At 36.0% G+C, this 21,085-nt stretch overlaps 3 protein-coding genes across 3 annotated transcripts; 1 reads left to right on the forward strand and 2 right to left on the reverse strand.

Moving 5' to 3' along the window:
- Nucleotides 1–136: 136 nt before the first annotated feature.
- On the forward strand, nucleotides 137–9,071 carry LOC142980645 (uncharacterized). The gene is made up of 12 exons (XM_076126150.1): nucleotides 137–275; nucleotides 1,128–1,242; nucleotides 2,110–2,182; nucleotides 3,083–3,191; nucleotides 3,521–3,709; nucleotides 4,310–4,462; nucleotides 4,963–5,145; nucleotides 5,898–6,071; nucleotides 6,419–6,580; nucleotides 7,115–7,447; nucleotides 7,879–7,988; nucleotides 8,265–9,071. Exons 1-12 carry the CDS (start codon nucleotides 224–226, stop codon nucleotides 8,718–8,720), a joined length of 2,109 nt encoding a protein of 702 aa, XP_075982265.1. The 5' UTR covers nucleotides 137–223; the 3' UTR covers nucleotides 8,721–9,071.
- Nucleotides 9,072–12,186: 3,115 nt separating this feature from the next.
- LOC142980747 (carboxypeptidase B-like) lies at nucleotides 12,187–15,285 on the reverse strand. Its single transcript, XM_076126325.1, has 5 exons — nucleotides 15,183–15,285; nucleotides 14,132–14,344; nucleotides 13,690–13,789; nucleotides 13,124–13,441; nucleotides 12,187–12,738 (listed from the first exon to the last, which is right to left on the reverse strand). The coding sequence occupies exons 1-5, from the start codon at nucleotides 15,254–15,256 to the stop codon at nucleotides 12,187–12,189; spliced, it is 1,257 nt and encodes a 418-aa protein (XP_075982440.1). The 5' UTR covers nucleotides 15,257–15,285.
- Nucleotides 15,286–16,415: 1,130 nt separating this feature from the next.
- LOC142980679 (carboxypeptidase B-like) lies at nucleotides 16,416–20,515 on the reverse strand. Its single transcript, XM_076126195.1, has 6 exons — nucleotides 20,414–20,515; nucleotides 19,842–20,051; nucleotides 19,361–19,463; nucleotides 18,957–19,079; nucleotides 17,461–17,649; nucleotides 16,416–17,095 (listed from the first exon to the last, which is right to left on the reverse strand). The coding sequence occupies exons 1-6, from the start codon at nucleotides 20,479–20,481 to the stop codon at nucleotides 16,511–16,513; spliced, it is 1,278 nt and encodes a 425-aa protein (XP_075982310.1). The 5' UTR covers nucleotides 20,482–20,515; the 3' UTR covers nucleotides 16,416–16,510.
- Between the last annotated feature and the right edge of the window lie 570 nt (nucleotides 20,516–21,085).

Here is a 21,085-nt window from a genome sequence, read left to right on the forward strand (position 1 = left end):
CCCCTAAGGTTTTTATTTCGATGTAACAAATAGAAGCGATTGGTAAATACAATAATGTTTATAATTTATTTATATTTTTCCTCAACAGTTTTACTAGTCATTGTTTAGTTCATTCCCGTCAATAAAATAGCGCTCACGTATTAGGAGCATCTAAACAGTTTTTTGTAATTTTGTTATTGTGATGCGATCTAAAAATAAATAAATAAATTAGTGAAGAGTAATTATGTTTCCAGTTCTACTATTTTGTTTGTTTGTATTCCTACCTAGGGATATCTGTAAGTACTATTTTTATATTTTGTTAGCTAAAGTAGTAAAGTAAATATTATATTATTTTATTGGACAGCTCACACATGGTTATTTGATTCCAAACTAAGCAGAGCTAGTACTATGGTAACCAAATAACTGATAAACATACTTATATGCTTCTAAATACATACTTATATAGATAAATTGTCAAGATTGATCAATTGATCAATTGGTTCAGAACAAATACTTGTGCTCATCACACAAAGATTTGTCCTGGATGGGATTCGAACCCACCACACCAAATGTTTGCAAAACCATCGCGGCTTGTGCCCATAACACAACGAAATCTATTCACAACGAATATTTTTCGTTCTGGCTACTGGGACCATAAGTCCAGATAACTGCGGTCCCAGTTGCTGGAAGCCTATCACAACAGGTTTTTAAAGTTACTATACCCTATTTACTTCCCCAGTTGCATAAATCGTGGTCAAAGGCAGAAATATATGTAGTTTCCTATGCAACTTTTCCAAATATGTATCTCATATAGGTATCTCTCAAATAGGTATCTCATTAATTGTTAGATTTTTGAAATTATTACTGAGTCTGCCATATGACGTCATGTGACTTTCAAAATCAATAAACCGTAAAAAACCTGTATTTTTTTGACAACATTAAAAATGAAATGTTTTAAGAGCCCAGTTGCACGAATTGACCAATGCTCAACAGTGAAAAAGTTACCAGTATTTTTTACCAACTTCAAAAAGGAAGAGGCACTATTTTAGAATTATTGTTTTTTTTACGTTTTTTTTCCTAATTTTTTAAGATTACCCCACCCAGATGGTGGGCTTTTGCGGCTTTACAAATTCTTTTATCTTTTCCAGCTGCCAAAAAAACGATAGAAATTGATGTGAAAAAATCATCATATAAAGAGGAAGTTTATGAAGTGTCTAAAAATTTTAAAATAAAACTGATTGATAAAAAGATTTCGGAAGTACAGTACGTATAAATTACGCTTGTTTTACTCTTAGCATCTAAACACATAATGCCGAAGGTATATGACTGATGTTCAACATGATTATTAAATAAAACAAATAAATAATGTTTCTTTACCGGTTTTTTTTTAATGATAACTCCCGCTTTTACATGTCATCAATTGTTCAGGTGTCGCGGAGACTTTTACAAACATACAAACGACGGCCACAACGCACAACCAGACTCAAAACTACTATTTGTGGATGGCACAAATAATTGTTCCGTTTGGGAACCGAACCCACGTACTCCCGATACAGTGGTAGCGGCGTGGTGACCTAAACCACTGCGCCACAGAGGCAGTAAAATTCCAATTTTTAAAAACCTATGCTAAAAAAATGTTACAATTTTTATTCATAATAATATTTCTAGTGACTCTCCTATTAGGCTGAGCCTCTTTCGGAAGAGTCTAAGTGTATTACACTTGCAATGCTATTTAAATTACTGACGACATTATACCGGAATTACGATACCGGTACTTCGGTCCGGCGTTAGTTTAGTGGCAACTTTTCTAGTATCAATAGCTTGATTCTCTACCACTATCGACTAGCGACCACCTAGCTATCTGTTTTCAATAGTTGATAGTATTAGAAAATCATCTCTCTGCAGCTCAATTCTCTACTTCTATCGACTACCGATAACCGGCCTGTTATCGAGAAATTTTGTACGAAAAACTGATCAGCGCCTCTGTCGGGCGTCGGAAGAACTATTTTGGCAGTACATTCTAAATGTCAAACTTTCGATACTCGACAGTACCGACTGTACAGAATTGCACTACTGGTCTACATTTTATCTCTCGTTTTTACATAAATTAACGCGTGTGCTTAATTTCAGATGTTCTAGCCAGTTTTATGGCTATCAATATGCAACGGCTTTGTACTTAGACGAAGAAGATTCGATCATTAAAGTGAGTTTTGTCATTTAAAACATCATGCTTGTTTTCCATGTGGAAAAAAAGAACGCTACTTGCTACGATTCCTACAAACTTTTATTGCTTTGACAATATCGCTATTGACATCCATACATCTTGTTAGGCTTGCTACACACACATTCAGTTTGGCATTAATCGGCCTAGCCGGGCGACAAACCCATATACATACATATGCGTAGAAGAACCCGATCGGCATAAGCCGAACAAGTGAGTCGCGTCGGATTTGTTGTTCGATACATATAAGCCCCCTTTACTCACACACTCTATCGCGCATGAAACAACAATAGCGCGTGAAAGAGCACGCGTGTAAGGGGAAAGGAAAGACCACGCGCCGGACTCATCTGTCAAGCGCGCGAAGAAAATCGCGAGCGAAGAGCGCGCTGCTTTCTCGCGCGTAAACCTATACGTTCCTAAGAACGAGCGATAGAGTGTGTGTGTAAAGGTGGCTATTGTCGAACCGAACGTGCCGAAGCGAGTATATGTGAAGCAAGGCAGAGCTGCGGTTATTGTAGCAAAGTGACCACGTGTACACTTGCCCCAAACGTGCAGTTAATCTAGGCTTAATTATAAAGAGATTTTACGTTTAGTTTTGTCGCTGATTGTTGGCAGCTCCTTGCATAAAGAATTATTGTATCAACCAAATTGTTAATCATTGGGCGATTGAAAAGAGTGGCCGTGAGTTTCTGGTCAGGTCCTCTCGTAAGGCATGCAGTCATGGGGGACCGATAGTTGTTACAATTACTGAATCTACCACTAGCACGGAAATGGGGTAGATTCAGTAATTGTAACAACTATCATATTTTATGTGTCAATATTTAACCTAAATATAATATCAATGATTTGACTTTAATTTTACAGATTTTTTTAATGTTTTAGGTAAGCACAGTAACAGATGAAATGAGTGATGTTTGGCAATGCTTGGTCAAGGATATAGAAAGTGATAAAGATGAGAACATATTCTTTGAAATACGCGTCCCGGGAGCGAGTAAGCATTTGTTTTCGTAACTAAAAATATGGTAGTATTTAAAATATGGTTTGACAGGGCACGACTGTTTTTTATATTTTATTAGGGAAACAACAATTGTACAATTAGACATACATATAAATATACAATAAGATTAAATTAGAGTACAATCAATGACATTTTCACAGATTAACTGTTAACTTAATTGATAACAACTGAGACTGACTTTTTACGTGCCTTCACGCACGGACACGCTCGGTTAAAATAACGGTCAACCATCTTTAGAATGACCGCGGCAAAGGTTGCTTAACCCACTGATCGTTTAAAATAAAAATGTCTTTTGTTTTCAGAGCCTCCACAAACTGTACTGGTAAATAACGTGGTGGTACCAACTCGACGTGATCCAAATGATAGGAACAGTCATTTAGCAGAATATTACTATGTGAAAGAAGATAGAGTGCATGTAGCTTGTGTTAATACTTTTATGAAAGATAACAGTGAAATTAATTTGACCTACCAGTATCTAAACAGTACAGAAAGTAAGTTTTTTTTTTCTAAAGAGTTTTTTTAAATAAAACAGAAAGCAATTCTTAGTGCGGGAGTAACGCACTAGGGAATGCTCTTGTGTTGCAAGGACTTTTACAACCATGCAAACAACGGACAAAAAGTTAGACGGGAAATTTGCTGGTTAAACCAACTACGAACTACATAAATGGGACTTGAGGAAATTATCTAAATATTTGGAACACCCAACCAAATAAGTCACAACGAATATGCCCTTTTATTGTTACAAGCGTGCTATACTCATATTTAGTTCGGCATTTATCAGCTAGGGCGTTAAAATCGAGCATAGAATGTTTAGAAAAATGCCATTAGACATCGCCACGCCTGAATGCCTTCGAGCGGCTTGAGCAACTTTGACACTAGGTTGACCACTAACTAAGAAGATAAGAAGAAGAATGTTTAAGCCGAATTGTGACGATCGGACCCAAAACGATCGCTACTAACCGAACAAGTGCAGTTATTGCTTCGAATCGGCTTTGTTGTCTTATAAATACTGCCGAACCGAAAATGTCAACCCAAATATGTATATCCAACCTTAGTTTTTATTGATTAGGTACTTATTATTTTGTTCACAGAACCCTACGAACAGATGTCATCGGAATATAGGGTTGGATTTTCCACAACATTGCAAGCAAAACACAACAATAGTAAAATGTACTGTGAATTTAGTAGAAGAAATAATCAGATTCAAAGATTACAAGTCACTTTTCTTCTCCAGAAGAATACGAGTGAGTACGATCAGCTACAGAAATCGCTGAGCACATATATATTTTCTTTCAAAATAAATTATGAACAACTCACACACATTTGTTTCGAAACTCAGCAAAGCTTGTACTATGGTAACGAGAGCTGATAAACAAACTTAATATACTTCTGACTACATACTCACACAAATAATTTAACAACAAGGCTCAAAACCGATACTCGTGCTCTTGCCACAAGACTGACAAGACTTGCTAAGTTCCTAAAAAAAATCAGCTATAATTAGTTGGAATTAATAGTGTCTATCCTTGTCAATTTCTAGTGTTGTAATTTATACATAATTATGACAAAACGTCTGGATATAAGACGAGGAAATTTTATAAACCTACCAAGTGGCAGTTTTCGGACTCTGACGACCCCTAAAGGAAAATGCTTCATATTATAATATGCATGCATATACATGGTTCGAAATATAGGAGTATTTGAAAAGAATCACAAAATAAAAATTGGTTGTTTTTCTTTGCAGATGTTATGAATCTTATCATTAACGAGGCGACAGTCAGGGGAACTCGGGTGGAAAGTTATGATAGTTACATGATTTATTCGTTTCAATACGCTTATTTTAATGATGAAGATACAATTACTTTGAACTGTGAAAGAGATGAGAACCTTAATAAGGATATCAGGATGCGTTGCAAAGGATGTACGAGTAAGTAGTGGAAAATTCATATGTTTATAAACTTTACTGGTTACGTTGCCTCTGTGGTGCAATCGATAGTCGATTGGTGTAAGTGTGAGTGGTACCCCTTGAAGGCCCTTTTTTATTATTTCATGGAGATAGAATGGTATAAGTTGACACCACGCAAGTGGTCGCAAGTTCGAGTCTGAGGCAAGACACCAATTACTTATCGAAGTTATGTGTGTATTAGAAATAATTATCATATGCTCCAACAGTGAAGGAAAACATCGTGGTAGCCTTGCATGCCTAAAATTTGTTTAACAGATTTATTGAGGGCATGCAAAGTCCCCAACTCGTACTTGGTCAGTGTGATGGACTCAAGGCCTTACCCCTCCCTCATTACGGAAGGAAACCCTTGCCCAGCAGTGGGACATTAATGAATTAAATTTATTAGTTATTATTATCATAGAATTCTCGAACTATTCCTGAAAACTTCTTCAGTTTATACCCTTTGATATATTGTATACACAACAAAACTTTGAGTAAATATTTAAAAAAATCAAATTTAGTCTATCCCATATGGTACAAAATGGTCAAGTACAAGACTTTAAGTACCATATTTATTATCTATTATTATCGAAACGGTGAGTCCTAATTTAAATTGATTGTCCGAATATGCCGGCAGCAGTCTAGACCTATATCGTTTGGTCAAGTGTCTGCCTAACATCCTGTATATTATGTTCACTTAACACTTGGCATGTTATTTTGTTCTATACACGTAGATAGTTCGGCAACGGATTCGAGCAACATAATATATGAGTGGTTTAAGCCAAAAGACATATCAAGACATTCATTGATATCTATAGACGCACATGAAAATATGGCGACTGACTCACAACACTCATTATTGGAACGTTTTCAAATCGGCATTGTGCAATTGAATGCAGGTTTAAACGGTAAGTTAAAAAAATATTTGTTTTTTGTAGAAATTGCCTTCGTAGTCTGAACGATGCTTGCTATACACAAATTCGGGTCGACATGTTCGGCTCGGTAGTATTTATTAAATAACTAAACTGGCTCAAAGCATTTACTGCACTTGTTCTGATTATGCCGATCGGGTAGTTTCTTCGGTTCCGATCATCCAATTCGGTTTAAACATTCAAGCGCAGTGATGTCGAGCGGCATAGTTCCCGAACCGGTATTTATGCCGTTTTATGCCGACCCGAATATGTGTAACCGAGATATTTTAACGTAGTTCAATCATTTAGGATTTACAATGTACCTATATAAACATTATTTTCAGAATTTCACAAATTAGAAATGACAGGTTTACCTCTAAAGAACATCGTTATACAATTGTACGGAAGTAATATACAGACGATTTATTACGAGTTCACGAATGAGGAGCATTTGACATTGACATGCTCCAAAAACATTGATAAGCATTATTTGATATTCGATGATGGTAAGTATCCACTCTTTCAAGTAAGTATTCTTAGTAGTATATCTAAGTATCAACTCCCGCACTTGCTCTTGTGTCGCGGGGACTTTTACAAACACACAAACAACGGACACTTAATACAATCAGTCCCGGTCATAGCGCGGTTGGATCGTTAAACCTACAACCAATGAGAAGTCATGCGCAGGACCGACAGTTTTACGCACTCTCCGAAGCATGTAGGTCTACAAGAAAATCTGATCAGAAAAACTCAGTAACAAGCACCTGTGTGGAAAGTCAATGCTATTATCTAAAAGTAGTATTACTTATTTGTTTTTTATTTTTAAAAAGACCACTCCCGCACTAAGATTTGCTCTTGTGTCGCGGGGACTTTTACAAACATACAAACAACGGACTCAAAGTACAACCAGACCCGTAACAATTATTTGTGGATCGCACAAATCATTGTTCTATGTGGGAATCCAACCCACGACGTCCCGACGCAATAGCGGCGTCACGGATTCAGTCAAAAGTATATTAAAATGAAATGTAAAATTTCAGAAAAGTCTTTAAAAGAAGAAATGTTTATATCAAAATCAATTACAATCAATAAATCACATCACAATTTGACTACTTCATGCTATTTAAGCAAAACAAAAACAGCAACCGCAAATACAATAAAGGAACAAATTCAAGTAATTTTTCGTATAAAAGGAGAGAAATATGCAGAGGTTCCGACAACAGAGTCTATTCCCACTTCTAAGGTTTCTCCCACTACACCAATTACATCAACAATGCCAATTATTTCATCAACAACAACTATTACTTCAACAACGACAATTATTTCATCAACAACAACGGAAATTTCAAGCACTGAGGCTAGTCGTGACGCTGGTAAATCGATTTACTTTTTATCAATTACATATAAATTCAAGCAGTCAGACCTTATTTTTGTCTATAATAATGTGAATTATCTCAATTCTACACTCTAACGTGAACGTGGAAACACAAAAGCAAAACTAGACTATTAAGTAATTTTCTTTCTTTATTTATATTCAAGGAGCTTAACATTATATTCAAGAAGCCAGAGTCTCTGACGTGTAAGCGGGTAGTCTCCTTTTTAAAGTTGTGTATGACCGAATGAGAGATTAAGTAACTTAGAGTTTAATTATTTTTCGATTTTCCCCACGAGACTGGCATAGTGACTGAAGCCTCGAAAAATTGTAGATAAAAAATAAAACTAGACTACTGAAACCAAACCGGAGTATGTGTTAAGCAAACAGCAAGCTTAACTTATAAGAATTGACTAACTAATATAATTTCAGATAGTGGCGTGAACTGGGTCGTTGTTGCTGTAGGGATACTGATGCTCATCATTGTGATCACCATTTGCGCAGTTGTATACAGAATGGTGCGACGCAAGCGACAAATGCAGGTAAACTTAAATTAATTATACATTTTTTTTCATGGCTATTGGTCAATTTATTGTCAAAATTGCTCAAGCCACCCGAAAGGCTTTTGACATGGATTAACAACTGTTATTTTAATTGACAACAACTGGGACCAGTATTTACGTGCCCTCTAAAGCACGATCCAACTCAGCCAACGCATTGCTTTATCAGATCGTTTACCGACAGTTGAGAGTAACTGGCTATGAACGAAACGGCTTTCACGGCTAAAAGGTTGATAACTGACTTTTATGTTCTTTCAGAGAATACATGACTACGAAAATGTATGCCTTAACAACGATTCAGCGATACCTCCATATCCGAAACAGTGGGAAAACGATTATGCAGTTCCAAATTTATTTCCAAACAGCAAAGGTGATGAAGTACCAATAGATGGTCTTTACGCGAAACCAATACCAAAAAATCAAAGACTTAAAAATGTGCCTGAAACTTTCTATTCAAACGTTTCAAGCAGTCAAGCTATACTTGAAGGTCGAGATTCAGATGCCTTATATGCAGAGCCAGTAAATACCGATCCTACTTATTCTAACCAAGGAGTAAATAAAGTAGTAACTAAGGTACAAGGCCAAGTCCTTTACACCGAAGTGGTACCAAAAAGCATGAGACCAACTTATGCAAATGTTTCCAAACAAAATGTGAAGAGCAATAATTTAGATTATGCTGAACCAACATACAGTTTACCTATTAATCTATACTAATATTATGAAGCTGAAGAGTTTGTTTATTTGTTTGTTTGTTTGAACGCGCTAATCTCAGGAATTACAAGTCCGATTTGAAAAAATCTTCTTTCACTGTTATATAGCCCATTTATCGAGGAAGGCTATAGGCTATATATCATCACGCTACGGCCAATAGGAGCAGAATACCAGTAAAAAATATTACAAAAACGGGGAAAAGGAGATCATCCATTTTGGGCCTTTTTTCAAAGTGCCGGCCAACAAAAAAAAGTGGCATGTATCAATAGAGCTAGCCATTTGAAGCAATAGTTAGTATGGCACGAAACCGGTAGGATCGCTTTGAACCGAGTTATACAGGTTTGAAGATTCATAATATTCAAACATTAATTCATTGCTGAAAGTGCTGTGAAACATAAAATAATGATTGATTTTGCAAGAATTAACTATCTAAAGCAAATGACCACTCTGAAGTTGATTTAAGGTCGTAAGCCCACGTATCAACTCGGAAACGGGTCGTCACCGTATCAGCTCGCGATCATCAGTATTATTTGTATGTAATTCCCTACTGTAACACACTTATCGGAATCGTTATGTGATCGCCCCGGCTCACGACCATGGGAGTGGTTCGTATGCACATTATGCATACACCAGCACCCAGGGTGGAGTGCGGGGCTATGTGCAAATTCCGATAGAATTGTAGGCATACTTTCTAAACCGCAACATGTGTCCTCATAACAAGGGCCCTCATCACAAATCGTGCCCGAAGCACAAAATATTGTTCCACGTGCCGATGAGTCGGACATAACAACTCAACGGCAACACTCTAGATGACCTCTTACCTAGACGATGGTTTGTTAGTTGCACACAATCGAGGGTGCGGCCCCTTAGGTGCGAGTTTGATTCCCCCGGCGCCTCAATGCGTCGCCACTGGACTGGTCACTGGCGACTAGCGCAAGGTCAGCGCATCCTCCCTTAGCGAACCCAAGGGGCCGCACCCTCGATTGTGTGCAACTAACAAACCATCGTCTAGGTAAGAGGTCATCTAGAGTGTTGCCGTTGGGTTGTTATGTCCGACTCATCGGCACGTGGAACAATATTTTGTGCTTCGGGCACGATTTGTGATGAGGGCCCTTGTTATGAGGACACATGTTGCGGTTTAGAAGGTATGCCCGCCCTTCTATCGGAATTTGCACATAGTCCCGCACTCCACCCTGGGTGCTTGTGTATGCATAATGCGCATACGCACCACTCCCATCGTCGTGAGCCGGGGCGATCACATAACGATTCCGATAAGTGTGGTACAGTAGGGAATTACATACAAATAATACTGATGAGCTCGAGTTGATACGGTGACGACCCGTTTCCGAGTTGATACGTGTGCTTATGACCTTAAATCAACTTCAGAGTGGTCGTTTGCTTTAGATACTTAATTCTAGCAAAATCAATCATTATTTTATGTTTAACAGAACTTTCAGAAATGAATAAATGTTTGAATATTATGAATCTTCAAACCTGTATAACTCGGTTTAAAGCGATCCTACCGGTTTTGTGCCATACTAACTATTGTTTCAAATGGCTAGCTCTATCGATACATGCCACTTTTTTTTGTTGGCCGGCACTTTGAAAAAAGGCCCAAAAATGTATGGAGCGTGGATGATCTCCTTTTGACCTATTCTCTTATGTGATGCAAGCGAAGTTGCGCGGGTCAGCTAGTTAAATATAATGTCACATGAAGATACAAACGGTACAGTGATTGCCGAGTAGTCTAACCTGGCACCTCCCACGAAAGTGGACGGCAGTTCAACCAATAATACATCAATATTATATGTGTATAGAAATAATCTGAACTTTGAATGAAATCATCGTGATGAAAACTTGCATACCTAAAATAAATTATTTTGTTACCATCGAAGTGCTCATTATTTATTTATATCGTTATATACAAAAATGTTATAAATATTTTCGTATCGTTCGTAGTGTCATCAAGCCATCAGAAAAGTATTTGCCAGTTATCATAATATACAACAGGAGCTGACGTTTAACTAAAGCACGAAGATGCTCAGTAGCGCGATACATTATAGTCGGTACCACAAGTTTAGAGATATTTTAAATGTACTGTAAAAATAGTTCCTACAGCACCCGCTAAATGCTATCAGATTTTCATTCAAAATAGCCGATTTTCGATAGTCAACAGTAGTAGGAAATCAGACAGCTAATACTATGGGGTATGGAGAGTTTGATATTTAAAATGTATTTAAAAATTAGTTCCTACGTCATTTGTTACGAGCGCCGATCTCGTTTCATACACATGTTAGTTACCGTACTCCTCTGAAACGGCTTGACCGATTCTCATGAAATTTTGTGAACATATTAAGTAGGTCTGAGAATCGGCCAACACCAAATTTTTACCCCTTAGTGATAAAGGTTATCTAACATTTTTAAAATGTGGCAAAATGTTTGCCGTGTCAGCTAGTGTATCTATAGATAGCCGGTCGCCAATCGCAGTTAGAAATACAATCAAATACCGCCATGCAGCTATAAATAATTGCTAAAGTTTGCTGAACCCAAAGATCGTTTATAATTCAACATATTGTAAATAAATTAGTTACATAATAATGCCTTATCTCTTTGGGGATATAATTTATTTTGTTTAGGATCCTTCCTATTAATTTATCTGTATATAATATAATAAAATTATCCTCGTATTTGTCATGTTTATAATTTATTCTCGTACATTATATGTTTAATAATCTAAGGACATTCGTTTTTGAGCTCAAGGATTTTATGAATTACTTAAGGATGTGAAGACGACATCACGAATACGATGCAAGACTCATAACGGAAAATATATTATGCATTGATTACTTAAAATAATAATACTACTAACCACTTAAACATATTATTATTATCCTATATTCCTATTAATATAACACAAACAATAGTATATAATAATAAAGCGTGAGTAATACATCTTGATGAGTAATATAGGTTTTTTGCACTCGGTACTATTAAGTATCGAGAATTTGACATTTAAAAGTTAAAACGTATGTAAAAATCTGTTTCGACGGCATTCGATACGGACGCTGATTGGGTTTTTATATAAAATTTCTCGATAACGGGCCGGTTGTCGAAACTTGATAGTGGTAGAATTACGCATTACATGTCTTAATCACGATGAAATTGAAGGGTGAATTTCTTCAGGGTTCTTCGACATCCCTTAAGAGGTTAAAGCATTCCAAGGCATGATTTGCGTGCTGATTCTTATAAAAATAGTACAACTGGTTTTGATAAAAACAGTAGCATGAACTCAGACTACAGTTAAATCGTAAATATCGTTTTTTTACCCATTAGTTTTCACTAAAAAACATATTTCCCAAAATCATAGAAACTACCTGGCCACCGTTTTATTAAGCGGGGTTTACTTTGGCAATATTTTGAATCATTGACAATGAGTAATAAAATAATAGACGTTAGTAAAATTAATCATTTATGGTAAAGTAATCATTCCAGTGGCAGCAACCGCTACAGCTTTCCAAACATCTTCAATGATCTCCCCGATATCTTCTTCTGGTATCACAACACTACCACGTTGTACAATATCTATATTATAAGTATAAAAAATACCATTATCTCTAGCATAATCACTGCTAGTTCCCGATGCTCTGTCAAAAATCATCGAAGCAGCATCTAATTTGTACGTTTCATTCATAGCATCAACCATGTCCAGTCCTAGCAGAAAGTGTTGTCTGAATAACCCACTGGCTGCTCTTTCATAGCTCCATGGGTATGAAATAAAACCGCCATTGTTCTGCATTGACAAGTACAGCTTGATTCTGGAGCCGTAAGTCGTGATGATGCTTTGAATCATTTTGGTTTCGATTTCTGAGAAAGGTTCGGTGCCTCCAAAGACGTGACTGCAAGGGCTGGAGCTGGCGTCGAAGTTCAACCAGTCAACGTTGAAGTTGCGGTTGATGTTGACTCCAGGACAGATGTGACCGAGGTCTGTGTTGGTACTCCTTGATTTTGTCCAGAGTCGAAGCTGAAAGACGTTGAAGAGAATATGAGTGCGCTTCAATATAATTAAAGTTGTCTTTTGAGTTCCTTACATAGTTGAGATAAATTAACCATGAATCCATTTTACTAACTACCCCCCTGGGATTCCCCAGCGTCTGTCAACAGCGACAAACATAAAGACTAGGTATTTAACATATTTTGTAATCGCCATTAGTGTAACTACATATTATTATGTTGAAAGATAAATTAACGCTACATATGGACAGAAAAAAAATCTGCCTGGTTTACTTATAGTCTTTGACTAATGATACCTGAATTTTGGATCTGTATCTGTATGTAGGTCAAATATCTAATAACTCAAGATCATTTGGGTTATTAGATTCATAATCATTCGATCAAAAATTACTTACATTAGTATGTGTATATTCATATCCATCAGGATTAACAACAGGTATCACAATCCAGTCATATTCTTGCAGAAACCTTGGTTCAGCTAAAATATTTTGTACTATATTTAACACAGCTGGTATTGTAATCCAGTCCCTCGGGACTATTCCTCCTTCTACAACGATCACGGGTTTCTGTACTGTGGGTAGATTAAGATTCATATGACTGACTCTTAAATACACTAGAGGTCGCTTCTCAAAAGTCTCGCCAAATTCTATTAATTCCACTCTTGATGTTGCAGTGTTGTATTCTGCGGCTAATGAACGGAGGTAGTTCAAAATCTGAAAATAAATAACTGTATCTGAACATCACGCTTGTTTTACCCTAAAATTGGAGTCAGAGGAAATGCCTACGTTTTTGTTGTACAATGTTAGTCCCATGTCTCCTACAAATAAGGGATGAGCCTATTCAAAGCATACAATATGATGCCTTTTGCCAAAATATAAAATGGCTAATAAATTTTATATTTGTTTCATTATGTTTATTTTGCTTGTAAAATGGTTGTTGTTGTGATGTTAATTATACTTACATTATCGTATCTGTGATATCGTTTAATATCAAACGTTTCTTGTTGTTCATCATCCGAAGACCTCTTGCTTCTTTCCTTGGTTAAATGTTCATTCAAGTGTCTGAAATACACAAGAATTATTGCTTAGTAATCGTTTATTAGGTCTCAGCTATCTACATACTAAATTGCATAAAAGAGATGCGAAATTAAGCTGTTAATAAAAACAAATAGACAAACGTTTACAACATTAATTGGGGCATATTATTATGATGTTTTCATAAAAAATCCTTTTCCGGGCATGATTTGCAATAAAAAAAGCATGATGCAGGTATTTAACCTGAAATCTACAACCCCACAATCAACAATTTTCAGTATTAGGTCATTTTCTCTCTTTCACCTTTCATTCGATTTCACTATGGAGTTCAAGTTTTTTATCTATCGCTATATAAAAAAATCTACTTACTCATAAACGTCTTCAATGAAAACCTCTTTACTTATTCCGAGGTCTTCCAACTGTTCTTCAAACCAGTTGAAATGAGAAGGAGGTACCATAGCCAGACCAGTCACTCCATACTTCAAGCTTGGCTTCACTAAGTAGTCTATGAGGTCGCTTTGTATTTGATGTAAGAGTTCTTGCTGAATTTGGTTTTCTAGTTCTATACTGTAGACCTTATACCTGAAAGATAGAAACAAAAAAAAAATAATGCTTTTTCCGAGAAGACAATTTTTCCGAAATGTTTTTCATTAAAGATGGCTTCTACAAATATCTTATGTGTGAGTAGTGCAGTAAAAATACATATATTATTTGCTAATCCATGTTTGAAAACGTCTGTGCAAAAAAAAAAACATCAAAATACGTTTAGCAGTTTTGATGTGATTGAGTAATATTCATTTGAGCTTCCACATTTATAATATTGGAGATAAAAAGCCTTGATGTGTTTCAAAAATCAATTTTATTTTTAACCCATCACTGTCCTACTGTTGGACAAGGACTCCTCCCAAGTTCAGAGAGGCGTTAGACCTAAAGTCCTAATTTCGCAACAAGTTATACTTTTTCTAAATGATGAGTTTCTTGATCTTATTCTTTAATAAATTTTCATACCATTACTGCTTACGAAGCATTAGTGAGTAATCTCAAAATGGTTCACTTGTTTTAAGCAAAAGTACAAAATTGACAGTACACTTAAGCAACAGCTCATTAATTTTCATGACGCCTGATAAGGTTCTAATGTACTCTATTTTTCTTTCATTGCGAGCAGAAGTAATGATCGGGAAATTACGATTATAGTAAAGAATTCTTTGTTAAAGTATGACGAATTGCAAACCTGTTGGAGAATGAATAACATCCAGCAAGTTTTTTTAAATAGTTTTACTCAATAAGACACGCTTGAACAGCGTGGTGGACTTAATGCTTAATATCTGTCTTAAATTTCGGATTGAAAACAAAGTTTTCACTTTGTTTATTTTTTAAGTAAAAATAAAAAAAATATGTATTTTGTATTTTTATAATTTACCCTTTATACTCTTCATTAGCAGTCACAGCACCAAAAAGCACCACAAAAACAAAAAACAACATTTTATTGAACATCACATAACAGTTTAATTCTCGGATTAATAATTAAGTTATGTACAAAATATCTTATCGAATAATCCGCAGGGCATGATAATGCAATCAGTTCGCTCTGAGAAAATAATACCGTTTATCACAATATGCACGTATCAATACGTGTTATGATTTGGATAGCTATGGCGCTACGCGTGGGTGAATAATGATCGATGAGGTTAAGGAATGTTGCTGAGGATGGGTTTTGGATGGGTGACCGTTGGCAACGTGAGTGTTTTCAACTGTGAACTGTTGATTTTAAATAAGCGTCAATAAGAAAGCATGGTGATGTTCATGGTGCATTGGTCGAAGCAGTCGCCACGCGGCTGCTACGGTCACATAGTCGATTCCCGCGCAATATTTGTGACGAGAGTTATTCAATTATTAGGTTTTGTGATTTTTCCAAACTTTTCTCATCAAAAAATATTTTTAATTAAATTGAAAGCATTAATTGAAGCATCATAGCCATCTACTAAAGTCAACTTTAAAAATTAAACTTTATTCAAATTCCCACATTAAATCTACCTTCATTCAATTTCGATTTTCACATAAAGGTCGTCCTTTAAACGTACATGGGTCCACAAATCCAATAATTTGATTTCTCAAAGACTATATTGAATACATATTGAGTGCAGTTCGAGGTAAACCGATAGGTTTCTATTAAACTGTGATTCCACAATCAATCACTGTTAATGCACTAGCTCAATCAATTAGATGACCTAAAGCTTTTAGTCTAAGGTTTCAAGTAATTGTGTTTTAATAAAAATATATTTGAAAACTAATCTTATTAACTCGAATACTCTAGTAAGGATTAACATTAAAAATGTAATTAGAAATCATTCCCAACCTCTTAAACACCTTGGGGTTTTAGATTTAAATAGTACTTGAAGATCAAGAGGCAGTTTTGAGACCTGTTGATAAGTGACAGATAATTACTTGATAAATAAATAGGTAGTAAATGATAATATCTGGCAGTATTTCTCTCGATAATCTATAAAATGTCGTATTCAGTAAAAACATAAAATTTTACGAAATTACGTATGTTACCACTTCCGAAACTCAGGTTCACGTTCATTTGAATCATGTTTTTGGAATATGACTTCAATCGTTCAAAGCAGGTTATTATAAATCAAACACAGAAACATGAAAATTAAACGATTTATTAAAATAAATAATTATATAAGCGTTAGTTTTCTCAATCACTAAACGATTCCATTAACAAAAATATTTCTGGAATCTTCACTTTCTATAATTTTCACGAACATACCTAGCACCTTCTTTAATACCTTCCCAGGTTTCAAAGCCAGCTTGTTCAATGAAATCAGGGTCTACAAGGAAACCGAATCCTCCTAGTCCAAATCTGTAACCTGGCAACTCATAAGTATAGGAGAAAGGCACTCCAACAGACGTGCCATAGTCACCAGCGCTTCCAGAAGCCTGGTACAACACTAAAGCAACATTACCAACGATATAATCAGGATTCCAGGACATTTTGACAGCATCTATAGCAGATGCCATCCTAATTCCGACCAAATGGAGGAACAGACCATTTTCTGGTAGTACCCCAGTTCCATATCCGTAAAGAATCATGCTTCCGAAACTGTGGATGTCAAGGAAGAGTTGAATGCGGTCGCCATATTGTTTGAAGATATCCCTGGTGATTTGGGTCTCGGGTTCCGAGAAGGGTGCGCTGCCGTGGAAGGTGTCACTGCAGGCGAAGTTGCTGGAAGCTTGAGACCAGTTGATGTCGAAGTTCCTGTTCAGGTCTACTCCGGCGCAGGCGATGCCAGAGTTGGTGTTACGGTTTTTGCGCCAGAAACGAGACTGAAATAAAAAGGAATATTATGAATTAAAAGTAACCTATGATGCCTAATTTCTGAGTAATATATTATTAGTCATTGGTGATTCGTCTTTAAATTGTATGAAGACTTGACTCAGAACTTGAATTTAGCTAATCTATATTACAAACTTTCTTGTTAATTTCTTTTCCATACATTGGTCAAATCAAATCAAGGCCTTTCGCTTAATCGAAAATTTACAAAGTATTTTTTTTTTCCTAATATATAGCCATGTTAAGCAGTGGTTTAGTAACGGCGTATTCCTCAGGCATGTTTGTATTTTTCAAGTAAATATATTTTGTTTTCATCTACTTAGAAAATATCTCTTTAATATAATACTGGTCTTCTTACCTCAACATGAGTATGCACATATCCATCAGGATTGGCAATAGGCAGTATGATCCAGTCTACATCCTGCACCAGGTCTTGTTCAGTCACATCTATCACCAGCTTGTGAATGGCGTACAGAGTTGCAGGGAGAGTGATCCATTCGCGGGCGTGAAGAAGAGATTCCATGAAGACTATTGGTTTGCTTGTGTCCTGTTAAGAAAACGGGTATTGCTAACAACTTCAATGCTTCTTTGATACAGTTAAAACTAAGATTAAGGTACCAAAAATCATGTCAAATGTTCTTCCTTAGCCCCCTAACATGTGTCAACACAAATGTGTCGTGTAGGCCGAGTCATTCCAAATTGTAGAAGCTTTACTTTAGGGGCCACTAAATGGCGATCCAGGCCTATTTCGTGTTTAGTCTACTACGTGAGTCTACGTGGCTTAGTATACTACAACTGCCCGTAAGCTGCAACAAAGCCTAAACCCACCAATAATAAAAAATAATGATATAAAATTTTAACCCAAATTTTGTTCCGAATCAGTCTGTTTCTTTAGATTTATATCATGTGACTAGTCACGTACGTGACAACAAATCACAATATTCATGCCTTTGTGCAGAAGAGAAATCGGTTCTACAATCATAGATCATAGCCGAGGACGTAAATCTACAATGTACATATAGACTCAAATAGATATTGATATTTCATGTTACTTAGAAATTGAAATTAATGAAACGTTCTATGAAAGTCATACATATATGTATATCTATCTAGCCTAGAAAAACATGGATTATTATTTGTATTTAGATAATTATTGGTAAATTCAGATTGTCTATAATCTGGTTTAGAATGTTTTACACGTCAAAGATAAACATCACTAGTAATTTTGTAATGGATTATAAAATTAATCAATTAATTATTTTCATATCTTATACGTAAACTATGATTACGCGACGAAATTAAATATGACTAGTTACTTTAAGATTACAAAAAGCTATGTTCTACACTCTGGGTAAAATTAATAGTCACTACGATCACAGTTGTAGCGTAATGTATTCAAATCACGAGATCTATGGTTCAATTCCCCGGTCAGGCAAAATCATGTCGGTATCCAATTCCTGTTGTAATCTTCACACAGCAGTCCGGAGTTTGCTTACTTGCCCGGTATAAGCCTTTCCCTTAATTACATGGGACCAACATTTGAAATGTCTGAAACTTACTTTTTTATATATCTATACTCATATAAATAATAAATGAATATTTAACATTTTTTGGACATCTCACTCATGGTCATCTGATTCCAAACTAAGCAGTGCTTGTACTATGGTAACCAGACAACTGATAATACATACTTATATGTATAGATAAAATTAACATTCAGACTCATGCTCATCACACAAATATTTGTCCCGGGTGGGATTCGAACCCGCTTCACGCGGCACTACGGTTAATGCGGCGAGGCGACCACTTTAACCTTTGCCTACCTTCCCAAGTTCGAAACAGATAAGATCTCACCTCAAAGTTGGTGGTGGAGATCTTGATGTACTTGATGTCTCGGCCTTCGAAACTCTTGCCAGCGTTGACCAGGGTCACTCTGTCAGGGTAAGCTTCTGCCAATTGGTCTAGGAACACGTCCACCTAAAAGTTAACACCAAAAGACAGTGATTTAAATTGCCTTCTTTAGTTAGCTGAAAACAGACTTTTAAAAAGTCTTGTTGAAATTCGCAGTTATTTTTTCTACAAAAGAGGTAGTACTTACTGACATTCTTATACCCTCGGAAACACTGTTCTAAAGCAATAGGCTATATAAAATACTGTCCATTTAATGGGACTAATAGAATAGACAGATGTAGAGAAGACTTCTCATTTATACATATATACTTACGTACTTACGTACGTATAAGCTTGTACCAACATACCTGATGATATGTATAAATCTGGTCGAATGGTAGAGAGTTTAATCTGGATACATTGCTCCTCTTTGAAGCTTCAGCAAGAAGCTGGTCTTCTAGATCCAGGAGTCTGGAAACAGGAAAAAGAATGTCATTAGAACCACGGCTTAAATTTTCTACAAGCTAAGCTATTTTTTGTTAGGTCATTAGGTACTTGCGTGGCGTCGGTCGGTATAACTATTGCCCAATTTTAAAACAGAAATTAGTACCAGAAAATAGAACTCCTTTTCGCTAAAATGTCGCTTGATACCATTGTATAGGTTTTCCTATTTCCGAAGTAATTATTGGACCCAATATTTTAAGGAATTGAAACAGAATTGGAACAATAAATTGTTCTTCGAATTCAGAACTAAGATTATTTCAGTATACAATTAAGACCACAGTTGGTAAAACCTGGGTAACACGACAAACGTCGACCAAAATGCATTTATATTCAAACTAAACTTACTCCTTAATATTGTCAGTTTGGATTTTGAATTCTACGCCAGCTGCAGAGAGTTCATTTTGCAGCAACGCCTTCTTCTCCTTCGGTACAAGGATGACTCCAGCTCTTCCTGGCAAGGCATGAGACCAGACGTCTAAGTCTAGCGTGACGGTTAGGTAGTTGACCAGCTCAGCTTGGTCTGTGGTCTTCACGGGGATTTCGTACAACGCGTGTCTGGAAGAAAGGTCTTGGTTTATTGGTAAATTGTGTAATTGGGAAAACAAGAGGTAAATTCTTTTTTCTAAAACATTTATTTTTACATATATTATCTTAACTAAAACGAAGTCATGAACCTAACGTCTCAAAACCGCTTTTGCAATTTGACTGAGGAAAAATATAAATTTCACTCTATTTAGAACACTTAAATCTTTAAATTATGCACTTGGAACGAAACAAGGAGCACAAAAAATCTAAACTTTTTGGAGTTTGTTCAATTTGTCTCGGAAATCAAACATATGAACGACACTTAAGGTCATTTTAGAAACTACTACTACTCCCACTTTTTCATTAAGTTAAACTAGCTTTAAAAGACTCACCCTTCATAATTTTCGTGTTTGGCCAAAGCCAATCCGAATAGTGCGAACAAACCTATCACCTTCCACATGGTTCCAACACTGACCGTTAATCAATTAATATAAATAATTATCTTTTGCGTACATAGTTAGTAAAATAACAATCATTTTGTCTGTATGTGACGCTTATGTTGTGAAATTGCTGGAAACATAATTAGTTGCATGAATTCATTTTGACTTAAATGAATTCATGTTATTCATAATCATTGAGCCTTTTTGATATCCCAGCGGTGCTATAACTAAGTATATCATAATGGTACTTTGATAATACACTAGTGTAACGATTTCTTACTGTCAACTGTCTATAATTTTTGAGTAACATTGAATTAAAAGTTGATCAGCGCCCCTAGCGTGGGCGTACCAGAACTATATTCTCTAAGTCATTTAAATGTCAAATTCTATTGAACAACATTCTGACTGTACAAAATAGTGTTGCTGGTAATTGGAGATAGATTTAAAAAATACGTGTAGAAGAAAAAGAAATGTGACCAGTACCGCAATTCTCTACCACTATCGACTACCGACAACCAACTAGGTATCGAAATTTGTGTGACATTCAGTTCAGCGCCTCTAGCGGGAGTTGTAGAAACTATTTTTGGCAGTACATTTTGAATGTCAAAGTTTCGATTCTCGATG

Source organism: Anticarsia gemmatalis, chromosome 18, assembly GCF_050436995.1.
Source record: "Anticarsia gemmatalis isolate Benzon Research Colony breed Stoneville strain chromosome 18, ilAntGemm2 primary, whole genome shotgun sequence".
In the NCBI taxonomy this organism is placed as follows: Eukaryota; Metazoa; Arthropoda; class Insecta; order Lepidoptera; family Erebidae; genus Anticarsia; species Anticarsia gemmatalis.

Excerpts from the sequence above, each read along its gene's own strand:
- LOC142980645 (XM_076126150.1), top strand. The coding sequence starts at position 224 with ATGTTTCCAGTTCTACTATTTTGTTTGTTTGTATTCCTACCTAGGGAT. Across the intron at positions 276-1,127 it reads ATTCCTACCTAGGGATATCT|CTGCCAAAAAAACGATAGAA; the intron begins GTAAGTACTATT and ends TATCTTTTCCAG. Across the intron at positions 7,989-8,264 it reads GACGCAAGCGACAAATGCAG|AGAATACATGACTACGAAAA; the intron begins GTAAACTTAAAT and ends ATGTTCTTTCAG.
- LOC142980747 (XM_076126325.1), bottom strand. The coding sequence starts at position 15,256 with ATGTTCAATAAAATGTTGTTTTTTGTTTTTGTGGTGCTTTTTGGTGCT. Across the intron at positions 13,442-13,689 it reads GATATCACAGATACGATAAT|ATTTTGAACTACCTCCGTTC; the intron begins GTAAGTATAATT and ends ATTTATTTTCAG. Across the intron at positions 12,739-13,123 it reads ATGAATATACACATACTAAT|CTTCGACTCTGGACAAAATC; the intron begins GTAAGTAATTTT and ends AACGTCTTTCAG.
- LOC142980679 (XM_076126195.1), bottom strand. The coding sequence starts at position 20,481 with ATGTGGAAGGTGATAGGTTTGTTCGCACTATTCGGATTGGCTTTGGCC. Across the intron at positions 20,052-20,413 it reads AAACACGAAAATTATGAAGG|ACACGCGTTGTACGAAATCC; the intron begins GTGAGTCTTTTA and ends CCTTTCTTCCAG. Across the intron at positions 17,650-18,956 it reads TCTCCACCACCAACTTTGAG|GACACAAGCAAACCAATAGT; the intron begins GTGAGATCTTAT and ends TTTTCTTAACAG.